The 26,891-nt window shown below is 38.7% G+C and overlaps 1 protein-coding gene across 2 annotated transcripts in view; it reads left to right on the top strand.

The window, feature by feature from the left end:
- Positions 1–6: 6 nt before the first annotated feature.
- Positions 7–26,891, top strand: part of MCMBP (minichromosome maintenance complex binding protein) — a 44,546-nt gene continuing 17,661 nt past the window's right edge. For both annotated transcript variants that reach the window (XM_046655413.1, XM_046655412.1), the window contains exons 1-6: positions 7–196; positions 18,600–18,685; positions 19,271–19,411; positions 19,542–19,583; positions 21,845–21,946; positions 25,066–25,210. In XM_046655413.1, the coding sequence (XP_046511369.1) occupies positions 139–196; positions 18,600–18,685; positions 19,271–19,411; positions 19,542–19,583; positions 21,845–21,946; positions 25,066–25,210 (574 nt within the window). In that variant the 5' untranslated portion in view covers positions 7–138. The remainder of the gene's footprint in view (positions 197–18,599; positions 18,686–19,270; positions 19,412–19,541; positions 19,584–21,844; positions 21,947–25,065; positions 25,211–26,891) is intronic.

Genomic DNA, 26,891 nt, shown 5'->3' with positions numbered 1-26,891 from the left:
GGAGGCGCGCGGAGGCCGGGCGGCCCGCGTCCCGAGGCTCGCCCTGCGTGGGAGGGCGCGGGCGAGGAGCGGCCGAGCCCCCGAGGAGGAGCCGCGGCGCGGGACGCCGGGCCGTGCCGGCCCCGGGCCGTCGGCGAGATGCCCTGCGGGGAGGATTGGCTCAGCCAGCCGCTCGGGATCGTGCAGGGCTTCTTCGGTGAGTGGCGGCGCGGGGGGCGGGCCGGGCTGGCCGCCGAGTTTGCCGAGCCCGGGCCCGGCTCCACGCGGGGCTACCTCGAGGCTCGCGCGGCCGAGACGGTCAGCGGGCCTGCGCCGAGACGCCCGGCCCCGGGCCCGGCCGCAGGTGCCTCCCACCTGCCCGATTCGCGGTTCGCGAGCGGCCGAGGTTATGCCGGGGGAGCCGGCGGCCGGCCGTGATTGACGGCCTCGCTCCCCTGGGTGTCCCCACGCGGGGCCGAGCCGCGGGCGGCCGTAGCCGGAGAGGTCCTTGCCCGTCGGCAGGGCCCGCAGAGATGGGCTGAGGGCACAGCACTTTGCCGATGGGAAGCCTGCAGGGTATTTCCAAACTTCCGGTGTGTCGGGGGAGTGCTCGCTCGCGGCAGAAGTTGGTTCTAACTACTGTTACACACATCCTCTCTTTTCGAGATAAGATTTCGTGTCATCGCTTAATTTTTCTGTTAGGGCGGCTGGAAAACCTGCCTGGTGTACATCTCCTCTTGGTCGGAGCTAGCAAGGAGTGTCGAACTGCTCAGACGAGTTTCTGCCTAGAAAGAGCTTAGAATGCTGCGGACGAGCTTAGTAAATTTTGGTGGCAGTTGTTCTTGTTAGTGCTGCTTTTCTGCGAAGGGTACGAAGGAAAATTTAGGTTTCTTTATGGTTAACTGGGCATTTTGACACCCCCTCCCCCATGTCTTTTTGCGTTAGTAGTGGTGGAGGCAAACCCAGCCAGAAATCACCGTGTTAAGATCGTAGCACCTGACTTGTCGGAAGGTAACTTAGAGTTCTGGATTGGCCTTAGCTCGTTTAAAACCTCGTGGGATGTTAGTGAGGACTCCTAAGAAGAAGCTGGATAGTCCCCAGCAGCCAAAACTGATGGCGTAAAATGTATTTCTTGTAGGAGGGGCACACTTAGCAACTCTTTACTCATTTTCCCTATAATTTGAATTAGTTTAATCAATCTGGTTTCCCAGGCTGCGACTAGAGACAGCAAATTAGGAGGCCTGGGTAGGCAGCCGGGTTGTAGCCAATGACACTGACAGCCTGATAAAGAAGAAAAGAAAACCTGTGTTATGTGTTTTTTTTTTAATCACTATATATCAAGAGTGCTTTGAGAAAGGGGAATATGTCCCTCCACTAAATGCTAGTAATTGATGTTTATAATGAATCCTGAAACCTATAATTGATGTCCAAAATAATGGCCCCAAGATATGGAGTGAAGGTTAAATTGAACAGTGGATTTATGAGGGTGCAGACAGATAGATACTTTTTAGGAAAAATCCTTCAAAAGGAAAAAGTTCTGGTGCTTAAAGGGTGAAGTTCCAGTTACTGATATTTAGAAAATTTGTGAGAACTACCCCGTACCCTAATCTTGCTGGATAAATGCAATGATTTTATATTTGATACACATTTGGGTGTATTTGAGTCAGATTTTGTCTCCTAAGTGTATGATCCTAAGGGGGATATCTCCTCATAGTACTGAAAGGGTATAATTTAGATATAAAATATGGGCTTTACAGTATTTTCTAAATTTTGTGAGTTGTTGTGGGGACCCGGACCTTGTTGATATATTTCCCCCAAAATGTCTTAATCCCATATAGGTTGTGTCTTATAGAGGAGAAACAAATACTGTCTTACAGTCATGGTTTTTTTGTAGAAGATGTTCTGAAGTATAGTATGTATTTTTGCTATATTTTCTATCACTGTGAATATATTGAATATCTTTATAATAACAGCATTACAGGTATGTTTGTGTGAGAAGTATGTCAGGTGTTAAACTCTGTAGACTCTTTGGTTTAATAGGAAATTGTTTTAAATCAATTCTTCCCCCAGGTAGAAAAGTAATGCAAGTCTTTTGTGGTTTATGAGGCCTTTCTTGGCTCCACCCCTCCCTAGCCCTCAGACCTCATCACTGCATTCCCCCTCTTATTGAACCCTTTTTCAGTTCTTTGATTTTGAACCTTGCTTCTAGACCTTCTGCATAGGCTGTTAACTTTGCCAGGTCCCCCCTTCTCATCCCACTTCCACTTTCCTGGCTAAGTCTTACTCTTCCTTTGGGAACCTGAATTAGGTACCCCCTGCTCCATGTCACTACAGGATCCTGTGTGTCCTGGAAATTAGCATGTAAAGCATATCGTCCAAATTACTTGTTTCTTGGGTTCCTTTGCTATCTTTGACTCTGGAAATTCAGGGCCTGTGTCTGCCTTATTCACCAGTATGTCCTCCTTCTCTAGAATACGCTTTGCACATTGAAAGTGCTCAATGAACATTTGTTGAACAGAGGCAGTGGAAAAACTGATCATCAATCAGAAGTGGTGTAAATTGGGGTGGTTACTGTGACCACAAATCTCAAACTTAGGACAGTCCTGGTAGACCCTATATGGGTTCAGAGCATGTGATCAGACCAGGTATGAGTTAACTTTCACATGCAAATCCTATTCTTCTTAGTTTAGATGAGAAACTTTGAAATTCTCATAGTGGCCAATCATAACTATATGAATCATAATTCATCTTTGTGAACCAGTCTATTTTTTGAATTTATAACTGCCATATTACAGTTGTTCATATGTAAATTTTTCCAATAAGCCTTCATAAAATGCCTTTAATGTTTCAGTTCCAGTTTCTAAAAGATTTTATATACAGGACATTGAGGTCCAAAGGCTTAAGATTGAAGACTACTTTATTGGGCTCTATTATGTGCATAATGCTGTTGGCTCAGTCCCCACAGTGATTGTTCATTTAGTGACCCATATCAAATTGCTTCCCTTTAACAAAGGCAGGAATCTTGGGGGGAAAAAAGTTTTGTGTGCTTCTTTTTCTTTTAATCATTTTTTATTTAAGAAAAGGAAATTTTCTTTACTTGGATTAATAACTGCTGTTAATTTCAGAGCAAGTGGGAATGCTTTCAACTCTGATTTCCTTCCCTGTTTTCTCTTTAGACTGTTGCTTGGGTCAAGATCGTTATTTTTGGCTGTATCCGAGGTCCTTTGGTTGTATTGAACAGGACTAGACTAGACTAGCTCGTAGAAAGGCAGTGGTGTGGAGGAGGGCAGGGAGCTCTGTGTGATCACTAGCATTTTAGAATTTAAAGCAATAATAAAATCGACTAAAAGTCCATCTGCTTTTTTGTTGTCCCTGTGATTCTAAACAGATAATTCACCTGCTTTTGTCTGTACCCACTTTAGATCTCTCCTACCACCCCGCCCTTGGTAAGCCACTGAAAAAAAAAATTCTTATGAGGCTGTAGAACCCAAAGGCAGCGAGGTTGCTTGGTATCCCAAGAGGCTGCAGAATGGGATCAGGGACTGGAAAGCCAGCAGGAATCCAAGCAACCTGTCTCAGTTTTTCGCCCTTAGGCTGTATTCTCCTCTGCACAGGAACTTTATCTTTCTCTGCTCCACAGCTCCTAATTTCCCTTGTTGTCAGTTCCAACCCACAGAGTTAGCATCTTTATCTTAATACCGTATTCCAGGGTTAGAGAATCTGATTGGCCCCGCGTGGAGTCAGGGGTCCACTCACGGACCAGTCAGCTATGGCCAGGGCATAGAGTTATGTAGGACAGTCATGACTGTTGAGGCCCACTCCTCAATAGTGGGGGAACTTCTCAGAGAAGAATCAATTGGATGGCCATGGCAAAAGGCATATATATGTACATGTATATGAATTTTTATATTATTGAATAATTTGCACATGGTTAAAAAAATGATGATATTAAATGAAGAGTAAAAGGATGCTCTTTTCCCACTGAGGTCACCACTTTTAACTGTTGCTAATTATAGTTTTGTTTTTCATTGAGATGTAACTCACATAACGTAAAATTCACCATTTTAAAATGTACAATTTAGTGGTTTTTATTATATTCACGATGGTCTGCAACCATCACCACTATCATTTCCATCACTCCAAAAAGAAACTCCGTATCTGTTAGCAGTCCTTCCTAATCACCCCCTCCCCATCCTCTGACAACCACTAATTTACTTCTGTCTATGATTTACCTATTCTGGACCTTTCATATAAATGGGATCATACAACACATGGCCTTTTGTGTCTAGCTTCTTTAACTTAGCGTAGTATTTTCAAGATTCATCCATACTGTAGCATGTGTCAGTGCTTGCGTTCCTTTTTATGACCAAAAATAATATTCTGTTGTATTGATATACCACATTCTGTTTACCCATTCATCCACGCGTAGACACTTGAATTGTTTCGACTTTTTGGGTATTGTAAATAGTGCTGCGATAAATATTCATGTACTAGTTTTTGAGTGAATTTATGTTTCCGATTCTCTTGGGAATATACCTAGGAGTGGGGTTGCTGGGTCATAAGGTAATTTTATGTTGGAACTCTTTTCCAGAGTAGCTGCACCATTTTACATTTCTACCAGCAATGCATGAGGGTTCCGGTTTCTCCACATCCTCTCCAACACTTGTTATGTTTCATTGTTTTATTAGTTATATCCGTCCCAGTGGGAGTGAAGTGGCATCTCGTTGTGGTTTTGATTTGCATTTCCGTAATAAGTCATGATAATAACATCTTTTCATATGCATTTTGGCCATTTGTATATCTTATTTGCAGAAATGTCTTCAAATCCTTTGCACATTTTTAAATTGAGGTTTTGTCTTTTTGTTGTTGAGTTACAAGAATTTCTTTATATATTCTGCATATTAGACCCTTACGAGAGGTATGATTTGCAAATATTTTCTCCCATTCTGTGGATTGTCTTTTCACTTTCTTGATAGTCTTTTGATGCAAGTTTTTAATTTTGATGAAGCCCAATTTATCTGTTTTTCCTTTAGTTGCTTATACTTTTGGTGCCCTATTTAACGAACCATTGTCTAATGCAAGGTCACGAAGATTTACACCTCTGACCTTTCTAAGAGTTTTATAGTTTTAGTTCTTACATTTAAGTCTTTGATCCATTTTGAGTTATTTTTGTGTATGGTATGAGGTAGGGTCCAAATTCATTCTTTTGCATGTGGATATCCAGTTGTCCCAGCACTATTTGGTTTTTGGGGTTTTTTTTACATACATTATAAAGGATACAGATGAACAGCCAGGTGAAGAGGTATATAGGCAGGGTCTGGGAGGGTCCCTCGTGGAGGAGCTTCTGTCTCCGTGGAACGTGAATGTGCTACCTTCTCAGCATGTACTTGGGTTCAGCAAACTGGAAGCTCCCCAGCACCATTTGTTGGAAAGACTATTCTTTCCCCCACTGAATGGTTTTGGCGCCTTTGTCAGAAAAATCGGTTGACCATAGACGTATAGCTTTATTTCTGAACTCTCAGTTCCATTCCATTAATCTGTATGTTTAGCCTTATGCCAGTACCATGTTGTCTTGATTGCTGTAACTTTGTGGTAAGTGTGAGTCCTCCAACTTGGTTCTTTCTTAAGATTGTTTTGGCTCTTCAGGGTCCCTTGTATTTCCATATGAATTTAGGATCCGCCTGTCCGTTTCTTCAGAAGAGGCAGTTGGCATTTTGATAGCGATTGCGTTGAATATGTAGTGCTTTTAGTTCTTTTGACAATAAAGAACCATAAAGATTACAGATTTTAGAGCGAGACTGCTGCTTAACTCCAGGGCCATACCCAGGATATTTGGCTCTCTAAGTGCATCATTTTTTAATACCTCCCTTCTTTATACTACAAAATTATTTTCAGTACTAATCATAAAATAAAGCTATATGCAAAACTGAAGATATTATATATTTCAAAATAGATCTGCACATAGCTTCTGTCACTTTCTTCCCGCCTGCCTTTTTGGAATTTTTGTTATTGTTGAGTTCTACTGTGTTCATGTTTTATGTTAGTATGTGTACCACACTTAAGATTTGAATAATTTTGTGTTAATTATATAATTAATGAATTCTTTATATTAAGACTAACTTCCCAAGTTCCTGCAGGACGAAAAAGCTCAACTATTTACTCAATAGTATTTATAGTTACCTAATAGTTTGAATTTTGGTCATTAGGTTTTAGTTTGATATAATAATATTTTATATAAGCAATTGTCTGGTAACTAATAAGTGAATTTTAATAAAACTGAAACATCTGCAAAAGACACAAATTAGATAACCACCAGATAGTTCCACTGATGTTACAAATGTATTTTCTTGATTTATTCTTTAGTGTTAAAGCAACTAACATTAAAAGAATACATTCAGTATTAAAGATATTATTCAAATTCAGTAAAATATTTCATGCATGAGCTAAAATTTACACCTAGTATATCACGAATTTTGAGCTATTTCAGTTTTAAATGTTAAACACAAAACCCCAAGTTGTTGAGTAGAAGATAGAACTGAAGTAACTCAGGTTCTCTGTCTTCACCTTTACGATCACTGTGTTATTGTTTATTTCAACTCTGTCGTACACGAGTAGGACTCTACCACAGGGATTGGAGGAGACGATGCCCTAAGCAAGTTTGGACTGTTCTGGACCACTTTGAAATTTACCATCCACACAAATGCTTGTAGCTTTGTCTGTGTTGGGAGCCAAGTGTGTAACTGGGGATTCTTCAGATTAACTTCTATGTAAAAGTAGGGTTTATTAAAGGGTAAGTAGTGAAAATGTGCTAATTTGACTCTTTCACATATATTATTAAAACTCAGCAGTAACCACAATTGTTTAGGATTTAGACCAACAAAAGATTTTTCAAGGAAGAATATTTTATCACTGACATTGTTTAGAATTGCCAGTGCTTAGTGATGAGAGTTCCTGTTGTTCCACATCCTCTCCAGCATTTAGTGTTGTCAGTGTTCTGGATGTTGCACTGTAGTGGTATCTTGTTTTAATTTGCATTACCCTAATGATGTATGATGTGGAGCATCTTTTCATATGCTTATTTGCCACCTATATGTCTTTTTTGGTGAGGTGTCTGTTCAGGTCTCTGCCCCTTTTTTGTGTGTGTGAGGAATATTGTCTCTGAGCTAATATCTGTTGCCAATCTTCTTCTTTTTTTTTCTCCAGAAGGCCCCCAGCACATAGTTGTATATCCTAGTTGTAGGTTCTTCTAGTTCCTCAGTGTGGGGCACCACCTCAGCATGGCTTGATGAGGAGTGCTAGGTCTGCACCCAGGATTAACCCCGGGCCACCAAAGCGGAGCACGGCGCATGAACTTAACAGCTCAGCCAGAGGACTGGCCCTGGTTGTTAATTTTCTTATTGTTGAGTTTTAAGAGTTCTTTGTTTTCTTCTTCAATATTGTGTTAGCTATTTGGGGTCTTGCGTCTCCGTATAAACTTTAGAATCAATTTGTTGATGTCCACAAAATAGTTTGTTGGGATTTGATTGGGAGTGTGTTGAATCTATAGATCATCTTGGGAAGAACTGACATCTTGACAATATTGAGTCTTCCTATCCATGAACATGGAATATCTCTCTATTTACTTAGTTCTTTGATTTCTTTCATCAGAGTTTTTTAGTTTTCCTCATAGAGATCTTGCACATATTTTGTTAGATTTATACCTGAGAACTTCACTTTTGGGGGTGCTAATATAAATGGTAGTGTGTTTTTAATTTCAAATTCTACTTGCTCGTTGGTAGTACATTGGAAAGCGATTGACTTTTGTATATTAACCTTTTATCCTGCAACCTTCCTATAATAGCTTGTTAGTTGCAACAGGTTTTATTGTTGATTCTTTTGTGTTTTCTACATGGAAAATCATGTCATCTGTGAATAGAGGCAGTTTTATTTTCTTCTTTCTCTGTCAGTATACCTTTTATTTCCTTTTCTTGTCTTATTGCATTAGTTGGGACTCCAGTACCATGTTGAAAAGGAGTGGTAAGAAGAGACATCCTTGTTTTGTTCCTGCTTAGTGGGAAAGCTTCTGGTTTCTCACTTACATTGTTTATAATTCTTCTGTTGCCTTCCTTTTAGATTTAAAGGCATATTCTAAAATCTCTTTTTCCCTCCAACTGCTTTAGATACTATTTCAGGTCTTTCACTGAGGAAATTAGTGTCTCTATACTGCCCTCCACTGCTTGTACCTAATTTGTGTCATTGTGCATTACAAAGCTTGTGATATTTACATTCTCTGTGCTCTGATCATATTATAAAGGTTAAAAACCAGTGAGTAGCATTTACAATATTATGATTGTATAATTGTTTTCCCTACAGGACCTACTAGGGTGTTTGGACCAGGAGGGAAGGAAGTGTAACGCTGTCATTAAATTATTTTGCTTTGAGGACAGCGTTTCAAGAATCAAGGTCAAATGGTTTCTCTTATACTCCTAAGTTTACTATCAAACCATAATTTATAGTGTTTCATAATGAAATAGGTCTTGGACTTTATCAAGTGCTTAGTTCTGTATCCCCCTGAGAACGTAATTTTTTTTCCATTAATCTTTAATGTGCTAGATTACACTAATAGATTTTCTTTTTTTTAAAGATTGGCACCCGAGCTTACAACTGTTGCCAATCTTCTTTTTTTTTTTTTTTTAATGCTTTTTTCTCCCCAAATCCCCCCAGTACATAGTTGTATGTTTTAGTTGTGGGTCCTTCTAGTTGTGTGGATTTTCTGATGATGAACTGTTCTTGCATTATCATTCAAGTACAATTTGAACTTGATTTCTTTTTTAATGCTTCGTTGGATTCAGTTAACTAATAGTTTATGTAGAAATTTGCTTCTTTATCTTTTGTGAAATTGGCCTGAAACTGCAAGATTTTCTGGACTGAGGACTTCATGGGATTGAGAAGAAGGATTAGCTACTGTTTATTTTGTTTTTTTCATAATGATATTGGACATACAGTGTTCTTTGACCAAATTGTGATAAAAATAAGAACTCAGTTTGCTAATCTTGTTTTAAAGTTAAATCTGAATTTTCAAGATTGTCAGTTTATAGTTCATGATATTTTACATAGTTTTTAGTATTTCTGTTATCTCTAGCATTTTCTCTGTGTTCAGTTTATTTTTCCTATTACCTATAGTTATTTTTTTCTAAAAGAAACTAAGTTTTGTGTTTTGTTTGTATCCTCTTGTTTTTATTTATTAGTATGATTTTATTCACTCTTTGCATTATCATTCTGTTGTTTCTCAACAGTCTTGGCAAAAAATTCGTCTATGTTGATATTATTTATATTGGTGTTTTTGATGTCTGCTCTTAAGTTTATTATTTCCTTTTTTATTTTTTGGGTTCTATTGTTCTTTTTCTAGCTTCTTAACTTGAATACTAATAAACTCATCTATTTCCATTCTTTCTTGGCATTTGATAAATGTATTCAAATCTGTAACTTTCTCTATAAACAGCACTTTATTTAGTATCTCACAAATAGTGACCTGTATAGCTTTCTTTATCATCTATCTGAGAGTATTTGATAATTACCTGTACAAATTCCTCTCTAAACTCAGGATTGTTTAATATGGTTTGTTTGCTTTAAATCATTATAGACGTGAGGATGCTGTTGTTTTAAGCTTCCCTTTTGTTACTGAGTTGTTACCGTGTCGCATTTTGTTCAGAGAACATATTGTACGTTTGATATTTGTTGGTTTCCTTTGTGACTAACACGTAGAACTTTTTGTGAATGTCACGTGTACTGAAAAGTGTACTCTATGTCTGGATATTTATATATTAGAGAGCTGAGTAACTATCTTATTCGTACCTGCTATGTCGTTTGATTTTGTGTTTTGTGCTTGATGTATGTTTCTGAAGGGGCTGTGGTAAAGTCTCTTAGTTGTGATTGCTGTTTGATTTATTTTTCTCCTTAGTTCTGAAAGTAGTTGCTTTATGTATTTTGAGGCTATATTGTCAGATACGTATGTATTTTATTTTCTTAAGCAATAGTGTTAAAATTTAATTTACTTGTATTTTTGCATTTCTTTTCCCTATTGAACAGAAATTTGTCACCATTTTCACTAAATTCTTCCAGCACTTTATTCATATCATTTATTTACTCAAAACTGTTATCTTTTTGTGGCTGTTCTTCAATGAGCCCTCTCAGTTATTCCTCTAATTTGTGTCAGTTGCTTTTTAGGTTTGTTGCTTAGTTGTCATACTGGGATTTTTTTCCCCCCGTGACATTCATGAGTTAATTCTGTTGTTTCTTGGGTCTGCTGTTTTCCTCTTAATTGGATTCTTCTTTTTAAATTTTAAAATATTTTTAAGAGAAGTTGTTTGAGAAGAGCATAAGAGACACATTACATAATGATAAAACAGTCAATTCACCAAGAAGACATAAATGTAAATGTACCTAACAAGAGAGTTTCAAAACGCACGGAGCATGGGGCTGGCCCAGTGGCATAGTGGTCAAGTTCATCTGCTCCCCTTCGGAGGCCTGGGGGTTGTGGGTTTGGATCCCAGGTGTGGACTTACACATGACTCATCAAGCCATGCTCTGGCAGCATCCCACATATGAAATAGAGGAAGATTGGCACAGATGTTAGCTCAGGGCCAATCTTCCTCATCAAAAACACACACACATACACACAAAGCAAAAACTGCCAGAAGTGAAAGGAAAAATCTGCAATTATCATTGGAGATTTTACTACTCCTTTCTTAGTATTCCAGGGAACTTGTGGATAGAAAATCAGCAAGAACTGTAAAACACCATCAGTCAAGTAGATCTAATTGACACTTGTGGAACACTCTGCCTGACAACAGCAGAATACACGTTTTTTCAAGTGCACGTGGAACATTCACCAAGATAAACCACCTCCTGGGTCATAAAACAAATACAAACCTGAAAGAATTGGAACCATCAAAGTATGTTCTCCGACCATAATGAAATTAGAATAGAAATCAGTAACACAAAGATAACTAGAAATTCAAGTTTGAATTTCTGAACAATCCATGGATCCAAAAGAAGTCTCAAGGGAAATTTTAAAATATTTTGAATGAAATGAAAATGAAAGCACAGCGTATCAAAATTTGTGGGATACAGCCAAAGATGTGCTAAGAGACATTAAAGCATTTATTAGAATAGAAGAAAGGTCTCAAATCAATAATTTAAGCTTCCACTCTATGAAACTAGAAATGGGGAGCAAAATAAATCTGAATCATACAGAACAAAGGTAATAATAAAGATAGACCAAAAATGAATTAAATTGAATTGATAACAGAAGAAAAAGTGAGAAAATCAATGAAACCCTAAGCTGCTTGTTTGTTTGTTTGTTTTTTACAAGAGAGCAATAAAATTCATAAACCTATAGCCAGGTGGGCAAAGAAAAAAAAACGGGAAGACACAAATTACCGATTTCAGGAACAAAAGGGGAGATACCACTATAGAGTCTAGACTCTGTGGACATGAATAGTACAAACAGCTCTGTGGATGCAAATTCGACAACTGAGATGAAGTGGACCAACTCCTCAAAAACCGTTGTAGTAGTTTCCTATTTCTGTTGTAACAAATTACTACCCGTTGAGTGGCTTAAAACAATATAAACTTCTTATCTTACGGTTCTGGAGGCCAGAAGTCTGCTGCAGGTCCCCCTGGAATAAAATGGAGTTGTCAGCAGCACTGCATTCCTTGCGGCAGGCTCTAGGGGACAGATTGTTTCCTTGTCTTTTTCCAGCTTCTCGAGGTTGCCAACATTTCTTGGTTTGTGGCCCCCTTTAAAAATCCTCAAAGCCAGAAAAGCAGGTGGTGTTCTACTCACATCTTCTCACTCTGACTACTTCTGCTTCATTCCACATTTAAGGACCCTTGTGATTACCTTGGACCCACCCAGAAAATCACATAATCTCCTTGTGTTAAAGTCAGCTGGTTATCAACCTTAATTCCATCTTCTCCCTAAATTGCCTTTTGCCATGTAACATAATATATTCATAGGTGCTGGGATTAAGATGTGGACATCTTTTCGGGGAGGGCATTATTTTTCCTGCCACAACCACGTACTATCCAAACTCACTCGAGATGAAATAGATTTCCCACCCCAGCTCCACCTTCCCTCCAGTGTCCCCCCAGAGCCTCTATTTTGCTTTTTGTCTCTATGAATTTGCCTATGCTGTGGACCTCATATAAGTAGAATCGTACAATATTTGTCATTTTTTGTCTGGATTATTTCACTTAGCTTAATGTTTTTAAGGTTCATCCTGTTGCCGTAATTGTTTTTGTTTTTTTCTTTGTGGAATATTAGCCCTGAGCTAACATCTGCCACCAATCCTTCTTTTTTTTTGCTGAGGAAGACTGGCCCTGAGCTAACATCCATGCCCATCTTCCTCTACTTTATATGTGGGATGCCTTCCACACTGTGGTTTGACAAGTAGTGCATAGGTCTGCACTAGGGATCACAACCGGTGAATCCTGGGCCGCCAAAGTGGAACCTGTGAACTTAATCACTGCACCACCGGGCCGGCCCCCTTAATTGTCTTTTGACAGGTACAAAAGGTGATTCAATGGCAAAAGGATATTCTTTTCAACAAAGATGTTGGAACAGTTAGACATTCTTATGCAGAAATATTAGTCTCAACCTAAATCTCATACCTTATACAAAAATTAACTCAAGATGGGTCATAGGACTAAGTATAAAATCTAAAAGAATAAAACTTTTAGAAGTAAACAGAAGATCTTCATGAACCAGGATTTGGCAGTGACTGTTTAGACACGATCCCAAAGACATAATGCATAAAACAAAAATTTGGTAAATTGGACTTCATCAAAATTAAAAACTTTTGTTCTACAAAAGATACTGTTTGGAGAATGAAAAGACAAGGTATAGACTGAGAGAATATATTTGAAAATTATATATCACATAAAGGACTTGTATCCAGAACGTAGAAAGAAAACACAACGGTAATTAAACAACTCAATTTTAAAAGGGGCAAAAGATTTAAGTAGATTTAAATGGACACTTCACCAGAGAGGATATAAGGATGGCAGATAACCACATGAACAGAGTTCAGCATCATTGGCCTCTAGGGAAATGCAAATTTAAACCGTAATGGGATCTCACACAGCTATTAGAACAGCTAAAATAAACCAAAAGAATACTGACAACACCAAGTACTGGCAAGAATGCAAACAGCTGGCTCTCTTATATGTTGGTGGTGAGAATGCAAAATGGTACAGCGACTCTGGAAAAAGGCAGAATCTTAAAGTTAATCATACATTTACCATATATATACCCAGCTGTCCCATTCCTAGGTTTTTACCCTAGAGAAATGAAAGCTTATGTTCATACAAAAACCTGTATGCAAATGTTTGTTAGTCGTTTTACTCATAGTTATCAAAACCTGGAGACAATCTAAATCTAAACAGGTAAATGGAGAAACAAATTGTGTTCAGCTGTACAGTGGAAGACGACTCGGCAATAAAAAGAAAGGAGCTGTGGTTCCAAGACCACCCTTATGTCTGGAGATTCATTAGAAGGACTTATGTGACTCTTTATAGTTGGACTCTTGGCTAAGATTTATAACAGCAGTGTGGTAAGGTTGCAGAGCCAGATCCTACGGGAAAAAGACCCAGATGGAGTCTGGAGGCTTCCCGATGTTCTCTCCTGTGGGAGAGTTTATAGATTGGGAGACTTGATATTGTTAAGCTGTCCGTTCTTATCAAATTAATCTATATACTCAATATCACCCTAATCAGAATTTCAGCAGACTTAACGTAGAAGCTGACAAGTTGTTCCTCAAAATTATTTAGAAATGTTGAGGATCTAGAATAATTAAAGTTGAAGAAGAAAGTTAAAAGAACTTAACTACCTGACTTTAAGACTTATTATCAAGCTATAGTGATTAAGACAGTATGGTATTGGCATAAAGATCAACAAATAGATCAGTATAATGTAATAGAGAATCTAGAAATACGCTAACATAAATACAGTGAGTTGAGTTTTTGACAAAAGTGCCAAAGCAATTAGTGCTAGAAAGTCTTTTCGTTAAATAATGCTGGAACAAGTGGATATCTTTTTGGGAAAAAATGAGCCTTGACCCTTACGTCAACACTATAAACAAAAACATTAATTTGATATGGATTTACAGACCTGAATGTGAAAAATAAAAAACGTAGGAGAAGATCTTCATGATCTTAGAGACACCATAAAAGAAAAAACTGGAAAATTGGACTGGATCAAAATTTAAAACTTGTCTTCAAAAGACGCCATTAAGAATGTCAAAAACCAAGCTACAAATTAGGAGAAAATGCTCGCCCTACATATATCTGACAAAAGACATCTAGAATACCCAGAGAACTAGCACAGTAAGTGATGCCGCAGCAAGCTTTTTTAAAAATGTGAGTAGTCACTTCACGAAGGGAGTTATTGCGACGGTCAATAAACAAATGAAGCGCTGTACAACATCCTTACTCATTAAGGAAATGCATGTTGAGACCACAAAGAGAAGCCATTGCATAACCAGCACAATGACTAGGATTAAAAAGATTGACAAGACCAAGTATTGGTGAGGTGGAACAACTAGAACCCTCATAAACTGTTACGAGTGTAAAAACCTGTATATTTTTTGTTCCTCAGTTTCCCTGACTCCTAAACTCGAGGAAGATTGTATGCAGTGGTGCTCAAATTCAGATGCCCAGGAATTCATGGGAAACATGATAGAGTGATGTCTAGGCTAAGCAGGACTCTTGGTTGCAAGTGACCCAGCTTGATTCCACTTAATCCCCAAAAGATGAATATATGGTCTCAGGTGACTGAATTCATGGGTAAGTTAACGTCAGGCTCAGTTAGAGCCAAATACTTACACCATGTCTACAGCAATCTGCCTCTCTGCTCCACTTTCCTCTGGGATGGCATAGTTTTCAGACAGACCTTGGTCACAGTGGCCACATGCGGCCTCAGGATTATAACCTGCAATGTTGCACCCTGTTACTAAACCTGGCTCCCGAGATTGTCTTTGATTGGCGCACCCCTAAAGCAGTTGTCAGAACCACTGAGGCCTTGGACTGAGACAGTGAGGGTGCAGGGGTTCTTCCCTCAAAAACAGGCACCGTCATTAGAAAAAGGAGAAGTGAATACTAGTCTTGCAAAACAACCTATTTTCTCTACATTGTGCTTAGTTAATGTTAATTTCCCTAAATCCAGAGCTCTTATGTCCCAGGCCCTTGCTAGGCCTTGGGAATGTAAAGGTTGATAGTCTGAATAGAGAGCAAATCTGTAGCCTGGCATTGAAAACTCCCTGTGATAGGCATGGCCTCATCTTCATTTTGTTCATTGGCTTTATTCTCTTCCAGGCACTTAGTGCTCCGTGTACTTGAGTTTCAGATAGTGGCCATCCTTGTCCTTGTTCATTACTGTTTCTTCCCTCGGAGTGCTGTCCATCTAGAATATGCCAATCCCTTCCACCTTGACACGAGTCAGTCCTCCTCCTTTCAAGGCCTGGCTCAAGCAACACCTCTTTCAGAAGCCCTCTCTGAGATTCTTTGCCCTACACTGGTTTCTCCTCTTTACTTTTGGCTCTTTTTCTAGCCGTAGCTTATCTTAGCTCTAAGTTCCTTCAGCTCTCAGTGTCCTCGTTGCACCTAGGAAATGCTGGGCACACGGTAGGCTTAGTAAATAATTGACATTTATTGGTGCATTCTGGGTATTTGTGGAATTGTCTTTTGCAGTCCTTTAATTGCCCAGCAGTACCAGATATTTGTAAGCTGGCCATTTACATACTATTTTGTATACACATTAGTTAGTTAGTAGTAACTTAACTGCTTCCCAATCCCTCTTTGATGTAGCTTCATCATCTGTTGTGTGGCATTTTCATGTTTCTTACACAAATGCCGTCAGAATAGTAGTGTTGGTGTGGCAGTCATGGCTGCGTGTCAGTTTTCTCTTTAAACATCCATTTTGACTAGAAGCAAAAACACCAATTGATTGTTTTTTCCCCAATTCAGTAATCATTTATTGGCATGCATCTTGTAGAGTAGTGGTTCTCAAACTTCAGTGTATCGGAATCACCTGGTGGGTATTTTATTTTATTTTTTTAATTGCAGTAAGATTGGATTATAACATCATATGGCTTTCGGATGTACATCATAATATATTTTGAATTCTGTCTAGATTACATCATGTTCATCACCCAAAAACTAATTATAGTCCATCCCCTCACATGTGAGCCTAATCACCCCTTTTGCCCTCCCCTCCCCTGGTAACCGCCAATCCAATCTCCTTTGTTATGTGTTTGTTTGTTGTTGTTTTTATCTTCTACTTATGAGTGAGATCATGTGGTATTTGACTTTCTCCCTCTGACTTATTTGACTCAGCCTAGTACCCTCAAGGTCCATCCATGTTGTCACAGATGGCCAGATTTCATCATTTCTTATGGTTGAGTAGTATTCCATTGTTTATAAATACCACATCTTCTTTATCCATTCGTCCCTTGATGGGCATCTAGGTTGCTTCCAAGTCTTGGCTATTGTGACTAATGCTACAATGAAAGTAGGGGTGCAAGTATCTTTATGCATTTGTGTTATCAAGTTCTTTGGATAAATACCCAGCAGTGGGATACGTGGATCATATGATAGATCTATCCTTAATTTTCTGAGGATATGCCATACTGCTTTCCATAGTGGCTGTACCAGTTTGCACTCCCCCTGGTGGGTATTTTAAAACACAAATTGCTAGGCCTCATCTCCAGAGTTTCTGATTCAGTAGGTCTGAGATGGACTGAAGAATTTGCATTTTTAACACCTACTCAGGTGGTGCTAATGGTGCTGGTCCAGGAACCACGCTGTGAGGGCCAGTCTGCTGGTAGATTTAACTCTCATTGCACATCAGAATCACCGAAGGAGTTTTTCCCCTTCGCTCTTTTTTCAGAACTAGCCTTTGCTCACTTAAGTAAAAGTGTTTGGAAGCCCTGCTAAAGCATGGTGTTAGCAGGATTTTATGACAAATATAGACAGAATTCCTTTACTCTCTCTGTAGCATCTGCATGATGAATATAAATGGTGGAGGTATTGACCAGCTATGGTTTAGTGGTTCTCACTCACGAAAATATTTATTCTTTTTTTTTTCTTTTTGAGAAAGATTAGCTCTGAGCTAACATCTGCTGTCAATCCCCCTCTTTTTGCTGAGGAAGCCTGGCCCTCAGCTAACATCCGTGCCCATCTTCCTCTATTTTATATGTGGGACACCTGCCACAGCATGGCTTGCAGAGTGGTACCCTGTCCGCACCCAGGATCCACACCGGTGAACCCCGGGCGGCTGAAGCGGAACGTGCAAAACTTAACCACTGTGCCACTGTGCCAGCCCCGAAAATATTTATTCTTAATTCTGTAGATAGTTTGCTCTTTGGTCTTGGCCAATTTCCATAATTTTTCAAAGCCTTGGTTTTCTTATCTTTAACAGGACATTAAAAACACCTTTCTCACCATTTTGCAATCATCATTGCAAGAATCATCGACGGATGCTAAATCTTCTGAGGGCAGAGAGAAGTTTCATGAAAATTATTTTCAAGGTCTTAGAGTGTCTCCTGTAGATTTCTTAATAGTTGTACGAGGAAGAAAGTAACTGGAGAAATAGGCTATCCCTTTGACTGGGTGATCAAAATTAACATCATCAGTAAGGGGAAGATGGACATCTAGTCTCTAGATGATACCCTTACCAGGACACAACATCGCTTATGTAGGAGTCTGACTGGTAACACGTAACTACAATCTAATCATAGGGAAACATCAGACAAACCCAAAGTCAGGAGCATTCTTTTTTTTGAAGGACTTGTATTCTTCTGCCGTATCAGTGTCATAAAAGATAAAGAAAGATTGGGGAACTGTTCCAGAGTAAAGGAGATTAAAGAAACATGATAGCTAAAAGCAATATGTCATCCTAGACTGGGTCCTGCACTGAAGGGGAGAAAGTGCAATAAAGGATAGTATTGGGTCAGATGATAAGTTGGGATATGAATGCTAGCTTAAATGACATTATTGGATCAATTTTGAATTTCCTAAGGTTGATATCAGTACTGTGGTTATGTAGAATAATCTCCTTATTCTTAGGGAACATACATTGAAATATTTAAAGGTAAAAATACATGATGTGTGTAACCATCTCAAGTGGGTCAGAAAAATAACAGAGCGCGAATGATACAGCAGATGGGGCAAGGATACAGGTGTTCTCTGTGTTATTCCTGTGGCTTTTTTGAAAGTTTGAAATTATTCCCAAGTAAGTTAAAACAAAACATCCTCTGCTCCATTTCAGGGTAGTTGTAAAGATTTTTAAAATTTATATAAAATGTTTTCAAGGAGCAGTGCGCTTTACAAATGATGGTTCATCTGCTGCTTTGTCTAGGTAACCTATCTCATTCTGTGGATGCTCTCAGCCAGGTTGTTAGCTCCTGAGAGCCTGCAGGAGGTCAGCATCACCCTGACTTGTGGTACCCAGCCCCCAAGTAGGGCGGCTTCTCAAGTGGCTTGAGCGGTGCCTCAGATGCAGGCACACTGATGTGTGACTCACCTGAGCATAGTCTATTGTGTATTGTACCTTTAGCTTTGAAAACTATGTTTTCTTTCAGCGCAAAATGGAGTTAATTCTGACTGGGAGAAGAAAGTAATTGAATATTTTAAGGAAAAGCTGAAGGAAAATAATGCTCCTAAATGGGTAAGCTTGTTGCTGTTTAGGGGTGGGGGGTGAGGGTTGATCACCTTCCAGTTTCTCTCAGTAGGAGTAGTAATCCGTATATAATTTAAGAATATGTAAATTAATGTCTACTGCCCTCTGCTTCAAGTGCATACGTATTATAAGAGTTTGGTCTCTTTTGCAGCTTTAACTTAAATCCAAGCAGTTAAATGCTTGTATGTTTGTGCCTCTAGGTGGCAGTAACTGACTATATTATTTTCTAAGAAAATTAAATTTGAGAGCTTCGATTATCTTTATTACCTTTATTTTAAAAGAATTGGCAGGTAGTAGTTTTAAAAGAAGAACTCAACAAAGCAAATGCCTTTCTGCTAACTGAAGAGCGTTCTGAAGGAAAAGCATCCTTTTACGTAATAGTCGGTTCTCATACAAACTTGCAAGAACTCAGAAAGTGCTTTGTCCAGCAGTTATGTTGTGTTGACCGTTGAGATCATTTGGCTCCCTGGCGGGGCTTGATGTTTTGTGTGTGGGGGTTGCAGTTTGGGTCTGGATATATCCTCTCTGTTCTGTAGATGGAGTATTTTATTGACTTGATTCTCTTCCTTTCAGGTACCGTCACTGAATGAAGTTCCCCTTCATTATTTGAAACCTAACAGTTTTGTGAAGTTCCGCTGCATGATTCAGGATATGTTTGACCCTGAGTTTTATATGGGGGTTTATGAAACGGTTAACCGAAACACGAAAACACGGGTATGGATTACTTTTCTCCTGAAACTTTCTGTTTCTGATTAATGATATTGATTTTGCCCTTGCTTTGTTTATGGTACTTTCGATTCAGATATACTGATGCAATACTGTTGTCCTTTGTTTTGGGTCATAGGTTCTTCATTTTGGAAAATATAGAGATGTAGCGGAGTGTGGGGTACGTATCCTTAAGATCTATAAAACATTTTTAATAAGAATTTTTTCCTAAGCAGAGAATTTATGACGTTTCTTTGGTGATCTTAAATGTGTCTTGTATGTAAATAAGTTCTAAGAAGTCATGTGAAATGTTTTCTTTATTTGCCTTTAAGAGTTTCTGATAAGATATTTTATCTTCAAAAAATCTCTAGAAGGTGGAATATTGTAGTTGACAAAACTAATTCCTTGCTTTTCCCAATTGTCTATATACTTGGTTAAAAAATTACAGGTTATGATAAATTCTTTTAAAATGAAAGTAGGAGATTAATTTCAGGCTCAACGCTTGCTTAATTAAATTTGACTAAATCCTGCCCTCTTTTCCTAGGAGAAAAAAAGTTTTTGATAAACTTAAGCTTTCTTTGATAAAAGGAAGTAATAGAAACTCTTTTACATATCAATAATGGGAGAGGGAAGAAGGCGGAACACTGGATAGAATTATAATTGTGAAAGGGATGGTCTTGACTAGGAACTTACTAGAAAAGCAGTTATAGAGGAGCCACAGTGTACTTGCGCTTTTTTATTGCTTTTCTGATAATAGAGGAACAACATGCAGAATTAAATTTAATTTCATTCAGACACCTGTTCAACATGCCTGACATTGTAACTGAGGCAAGTTTAAAATTTATTTCTAGTTTAAAAATCAAAAAAAACAAGATTAACAGCATGTCAAAGTAAATATATTGACTGAAAAGTGTCTCCCATATTTTGCTTTTTGTGTGTTTCTCATGTGATTCTATTGGCACACAAATGGTAATGGCACTTGTTGGAAAGAAAACAGCTATCACAGGTGGGGGGTGACGAGCCAGGTGCTCAGGCAGGGCCTGGGTAGATGGGGGGACCTCGGTGGAGTTACCCCCATTCTGGGTCTAGTTCTGTGCTTTGCGGATCCAGAATCTCAGTTTAATCGGATTACCTGGGGCTTTTTACATTCTGGGCGTCGGACTCCTGCTTACCCGAACCTCAGGAGATTGATCTGTAAACCCCCATACCAGCCCGTTAATTAGCAGTAGAAGTTGTTCGTGGTGGAATAAAGTGTTCTAGTTCACCGGGCCAGTCTCGACAGAAGAGCAGCCCTAATTTGAAAGGTTGCCGCAAAGATTATGTTAAACAAAAATGTAACTTCTTCCCACTATTTAGAGTAATGGACTCATGAAAGACGAATTTGTATTAATACACAACTTTTTCTACTGCACAGTCATGCTGTATTACTGTGGCTCCGTAACCTCAGCATCTGAAAATGGGAAAATAAAATAGCTGTGGCTCTCCATCTGTGACACTACTGAGGCAGAGAGAGTTTGTGCAATAGAGTCGTAAGGAAAAGCACCAAGCCAGGAAAAGGGGACTTTGGGCCTGGAAAGAAGGAAACAAACAAAAAACCCAGCTTAAACACTTTATCTCAGGCTCAGACTCAATGTCTCTTGGCTCCTTTTTTTCCCCTACAAAATGGAGTATACATTTTATTTGCTTTTAAGAGGATTTATTTATATTATAAAAGTAATACACGCTTTTGGTGTTTTTTTTTAGAATTTTTTTTTTTAAGATTTTATTTTGGCTTTTTCTCCCAAAGCCCCCCAGTACATAGTTGTATATTTTTAGTTGTGGGTCCTTCCAGCTGTGGCATGTGGGACGCCGCCTCAGCATGGCCTGACAAGCGGTGCCATGTCCGCGCCCAGGATCCAAACCTGTGAAACCCTGGGCCACCAAAGTGGAGCGCACGAACTTAACCACTCAGCCATGGGGCCGGCCCTGTAATACGTGTTTATTAAAGTAATTTTTAATGCTACATCTTGGGCCCTTTCTACCTCTTAGGATTTTCTAAGTATATTTGAAACACAGAACATGCCTTTTCCAGGGAATAATGTCTGACTCTTAAATCTCATCTCAGAGATACCTGGTAATGAGTATTTCATTAAATTCCTATTTTATAGGCTGATTTTGATAGTTTTCTGTGCAAGAGAGAGTGGAATTACCATGTGCTTTGTCTTTGAAAGCATCCTGTTTATTAAAAAGGATTTAATTTTGTAACCTAGAGTGCTGTGTATTCTGGATTTGAGAGAAGGTGGCATATGTGTGAAATGATTTTATATTAGTTTTCCTTTAAAAAATAGTAGTTTGGATTTAGTAGTTGCTTGGTTTTATAAGTAATATGAAAATGTGGTTGCTAATTTTTAAAAATGTTGTTTTCTTAATAAAATTTAAAAATACTTTTTGTACACATCATAGCCTCAACAAGAAGTTGATGTGAACTCTCCACGAACCACCACTTTGGAAAGACAGACTTTCTACTGTGTCCCAGTGCCTGGGGAATCCACCTGGGTAAAAGAAATATCCTTTCTTACGTGTTCACTGGTTCCTGATTATTTTCTTAATTGAAAAGACCACAATTCACATTCTGAGTTGTTAAAAACTTAGTCTTTTTACTTCAGTGAAGTTTGCTGGGGGAAAAAAAAATGATTCTTCATTTACAAAGCTTGGCTTTATTTTAATAAAACGTGTTTCATTTGTCCTAAACAAGACAACCTGTAAAGCAACTTAGGTATTCATCACTGAGAAATGATAAAATTATGGCACATTCCTATAGTGAAATGCTATTAAAAAGATTGAGGGAGATTTAAAGGTACTGAAAAAGAATTGCAATAATTAAATAAACAAATAGTTTTAAATTAGAACTAATTCTCATTTTATCAAGGGAAAACAACATGTTGGTTCTTTTGAAGGAGGTTGTGGACCATCTCGGGCTTCTTTTTGTTTAATTTTTTTAGCTAGTAGTTTTTTTAGGCATAATTCACATGCACTGAAATGCTAGGCTTTAGGGGTACACCTCAGTGATTTGGATAGATGCCTGCACCCGTCTAATTTACAACCCAGTCACAGGAAAGAACTTGTGCCAGAAAGTTCCCTTGTGCCTTTTTCTAGTCACCACTCCCCTCCCTTGCAGCCACCATCCGATTTCTTTCTCTCTGGTTTCATTTTACCTATTCTTGGATGTCGTACCAATGGACTCATAGAGTACAGTTTTTGTCTCATCGCTTTTGTTCAGCCTAGTGCATTTGAGAGGCATCCATGTGTTATCAGTAGTTCATTTCTTTATATTGCCAGTGGTGTTCGTTTCTATCACCTCCATTGGATGAGCATTTGGGTTGTTTCCAGTTTGTGGCCAGGCATCTTCTTCATGAGATTTTTAATTCAATTTTTTTAGTACTTATTTTGTGTCACTTGTGATAAGTTGTAGCCTTCAAGGAATTGTTTCAAAATTATTTAATCTCACTTGTTGAATTTATGTCAATAACATCAAGCTTTTACTTCCTTATTTTCTTTGTAATGTCTGGGGGATATCTAGCAGTGGTCTCTCCTTTCATTTCCAGTAGTGTTGATTACGTTTTCTCTTTTATTCTTGGTCATGTTGCTGGTGGTTTGTCAAAAAACCAACTTTTTTACTTTAATTTTCTGTTTTCTATTTCATTGATTTCTGCTCTATTTTCTTACTCTTTAGTTTGGTTTTAATTCCTTTCTCCAGCTTTTGCAAGTGAATGTTCACATCATTAATTTCAAATCTTCCTTCTTTTCTAATGTTAGCATTTAAGGCTATAAGTATTTTTCTAATCACTGCTTTAGTTGCATTCCACAAATTTTGATTTGTTATTTTTACTATCATTCGGTTCAAAATATTTTCTAATTTCCCTTGTGGTTTCTTCTTTGCTCCCTGATCTTTACAAGACTGTACCTCCGTTTACCTCCTCCCATTCTTTATGCTGCTGTTGTCATACACAACACTTACTTGTACTTAAATTATAGAATCCACAGTATATTATTTTTTTGCTTTAAACAGTTGTCTTCCACATAAATTGAGAAATGAGAAAAAAAATACATCGTTTATATTTGTGTACACATTTACCATTTCCAGCTCTCTTTGTTCTTTGTTTTTTATCTAGAACTGTTTTACTAAGCTTTTTTCTTTTTAAGTACAGATCTGTTGGTGATGAATTCTCTCAGCTTTGGGTCAACTGAAAATGTCTTTATTTCACCTTTATTTCTGAAGGATCTTTTCACTGGATATAGAATTCTTGATTGACAGGTATTTCCCTCTCCAACACTTTACTGACATTGTTCTCCTGACTCCTGGCCTCCATTGATTTTTTTAAGGGAAGGCTAGCATCATCTTGTCCTTGTTCCCCTGTGTGTAATGTCTTTGATTTCTAATGTTCTCTCTTTCTCTGTGGTTTTTGCCAGTTTGACTGTGATGTGCCTAGATGTGAGTTTTTTGTGTGTTTATCTGGCTTGGGTTTTTTTTTTTTTTTTACCTTTTGGGTCTGTGGGTTGATATTTTTCAGATTTCAGCCTTTATTTCTTCCAATATTTTTCTGTCCCCAGTCTCATCATTGTCTCATTTTCTGGTGCTCTAGTCACGTGATTGTTAGACTACTTGTTATTTTCCTCCAGGCGACTGAGGCTCTGTCCTTTTTTTTTTTTAGTTCTAGATTTTTTTTTAATGTCCTTATCTGCTAACTGCAATGTTTGGGTCATCTCTGGGTTTGTTTCTGTTGACTATTTTTAATCCTGATTCTAGGTCGTATTTTCCTGCTTCTTCACATAATAATGTGTTATTGTATGCTGATATACAACATTGTGGAAAGTTTGGTTTTGTCTTCAAGAATGTTGCATTTTGTTCTGACAGGCAGGTGATTTAACTGGATCACTTCCATCTTGTCAAGGCTTGGTTTTGGGATTTCTTAAGGTGGGTGTGGAGTAGCCTTGCTGTGCAGGACATAGTCCTTACTCATGAGATGTGCTATTTCTGGGTCTTACCTGAGTGTCCGGAATGTTCAGCAGCGTCCAGTTCTAGTGTTGCACAACTTCCAGAATCTCCATTTAGCTCCCAGCCAACCAGCAGCTGTTCTCTGCTAGGCCTTAAGGAATCTTGACTTGTGCATCCACAGTTTTGTACTCAGCAAAAGACCTGAGTGGAACCTGCACAGATTTCTGGGTCTTCTGTCTGCAACTCCTTCCTTTCTAGTTCTGTCCTGCAAATTCTCGTTCTTTCAGTAGCTGTGAACTATTTACTCTGTTTTCTCTACCCAAGAGCAGGCCTCCACTTCTCTTTGTTGCAGCTTAGGAGTTCCCCTAAGAGAGAGCTGGGGAGAGTGTGGAGTTTACCCAGCGTGTTTCTCATTCAAGGATCATAACCTCATGCTCCCTGTTGTCCAGTGACTGAGCACAGTTGCTTCCTGTCTTCTGCCCAGTTTCATCGCTCCTTACAGGAGGGGCAGGGGCGTAAAGTTGAGCTGTTGCTCTCATGACCAGAACTGGAAGTCCAGCCTTTTTTTAAAAACACATTTTTCTTTTAACCGAATTGCCAAACTAGTCATCTTTTGTTAGTCATATAATTAGCATAACTTAGGCTATTCCTCGCTTGATGGTAGTCTTTTCTTAACCTTTCATTTAACGCCTATGTTAATGCAAACCAAGCTCGAGTCAGTCCTTCAACATCCTACACGCCCAGTCGTCACAAGAGGAGTTACGAAGACGATGAAGACATGGACCTACAGCCCAATAAACAGAAAGACCAACATGCCGGTGCCAGACAAGCAGGTAGCGTGTGCCAACAGGCTGTCTGTAGACTTCAGCTCTCTTGCAGAAGGTTCATTTTCAGAATTAACTGTTGTGTAATATAGCTCTAGATTTATGAGCTGGCATGATTTGACAGCCTTGCTTTCAAGTTTACCAGAATTATAGACAGTTTGGAGAGTTTTCACAGTACTCTTCGGTCAGATTATGCTTTGTAATGGAGCTATTAACGTCACTTAGTGAGAGGGGACCTGCTCGGCTGTCAGTTTGAGAGTCTCAAGTGGTTAGCTGAAAAAAGTCTTTTCTCTTTCTTCATATTTATTTTTGTCTCTGCTCTTAAGTAATATGGAAGCATAGTACTTTATCCTAAAAATGATTTATTTATATCTGAAAACATCCTTTCTTAATTTTCTTTTTGGAGTAGTGGTAAGACTGAGGTTATCAGAGGCAAAGCATGAAGTCGTGGTTGCGCTAGATTGCTTATTCCTAAACTTTAGAGCAGATAACCCTTAGAAGAGTCACAGTTCTATTTGTCCTGTTTACATAGGTTTATAGTGGTTTATTGCTTAAAACATGCTTAAGATACAACTAATTCTGATGAAAACAAGGAGACCGAAAGTTGAAATTTTCTGAGAGCGTGAGAGGATTTCCAACTTGGTGTGTATCATTATTGCTTTCACCAAGTCACAGTTTTTATGAGCAGTGAACGTCTTCATTCCAGCGAGTAGATAAGGTTGTCTTTATTTCTCCTTTTATGTGCCAGTCACTTCTTTTTAGCTCCTTTAATCAGAGGGCAAGTTAAAGGGAGAGGAGGTAAAAGAAATTAGTCTAGTTAGTTGGTATTTGTAAGGTTGGGTTGAAAGAGCAAGCGTGACAATCAGTGGTAAACAAAGATTTACTAATGAATTTCATTTAACCATATGTTATTCTACTTTATAAGTTCCTATTACTGTGTTTCCTTAATGCTAAGGCATACTTGAATGTTTTTAAACTTAGATGTTTTACAGTAAAATATACGCCAAAAAAAAAGTCTTCTTTCTTTTTCTCCACCTACCCCCAAATGTTTATTAAAATTAATGGTGTATCATAACAGTAAGTGACATGTTAGAATCCAGGACATACGGTAATTCTCTTTCTTAGCACTTAAGCAATTGCTGCTCCTTTCTGTTTCTGGCCCCTTTTGTTTGAATGTCACGCTGCAGGGCTCTTTGTACATTGAGTGCATTGTTTACGTAAACTGTAGCTAGCTTGTTGGGTTTAGGCAGTCTTCTAAGCTGTATATGTTTCTTAACTTTTCTTTGAGAAAAGTGTAGATTCCTATGCAGTTGTGAGAAATAGTAGAGAGAGACCCTGTCTACCCTTGAGCCAGTCTCCCCCAATGGTAGCATCTTAGATAATTACAGTAGAACATCATAACCAGGCCATGGCTCTTGATGCAACCCATCGACCTTATCCGGAATTCACAGCTTCACGTGCACTTACTCCTGTGTGATGTGTTTAGTTCTGTGCAGTTGCATCACCTACGTAGATTCCTGTGACCACTGCCACAATCAGGATACGGGACGATTCATTACCCACATTTCTTGTGTTGCCCTTTCACAGTCACACCCACCTCTCCTGCCTCCCCTCCCCACAAGTCCCTAACACCTGGCAACCACTAATCTGTTCTCCAACTCTGTAATTTTGTTATTTCAGGCATGTTATA

Source organism: Equus quagga, chromosome 2, assembly GCF_021613505.1.
Source record: "Equus quagga isolate Etosha38 chromosome 2, UCLA_HA_Equagga_1.0, whole genome shotgun sequence".
In the NCBI taxonomy this organism is placed as follows: Eukaryota; Metazoa; Chordata; class Mammalia; order Perissodactyla; family Equidae; genus Equus; species Equus quagga.
This window is presented reverse-complemented; position numbering and strand designations above follow the sequence as displayed.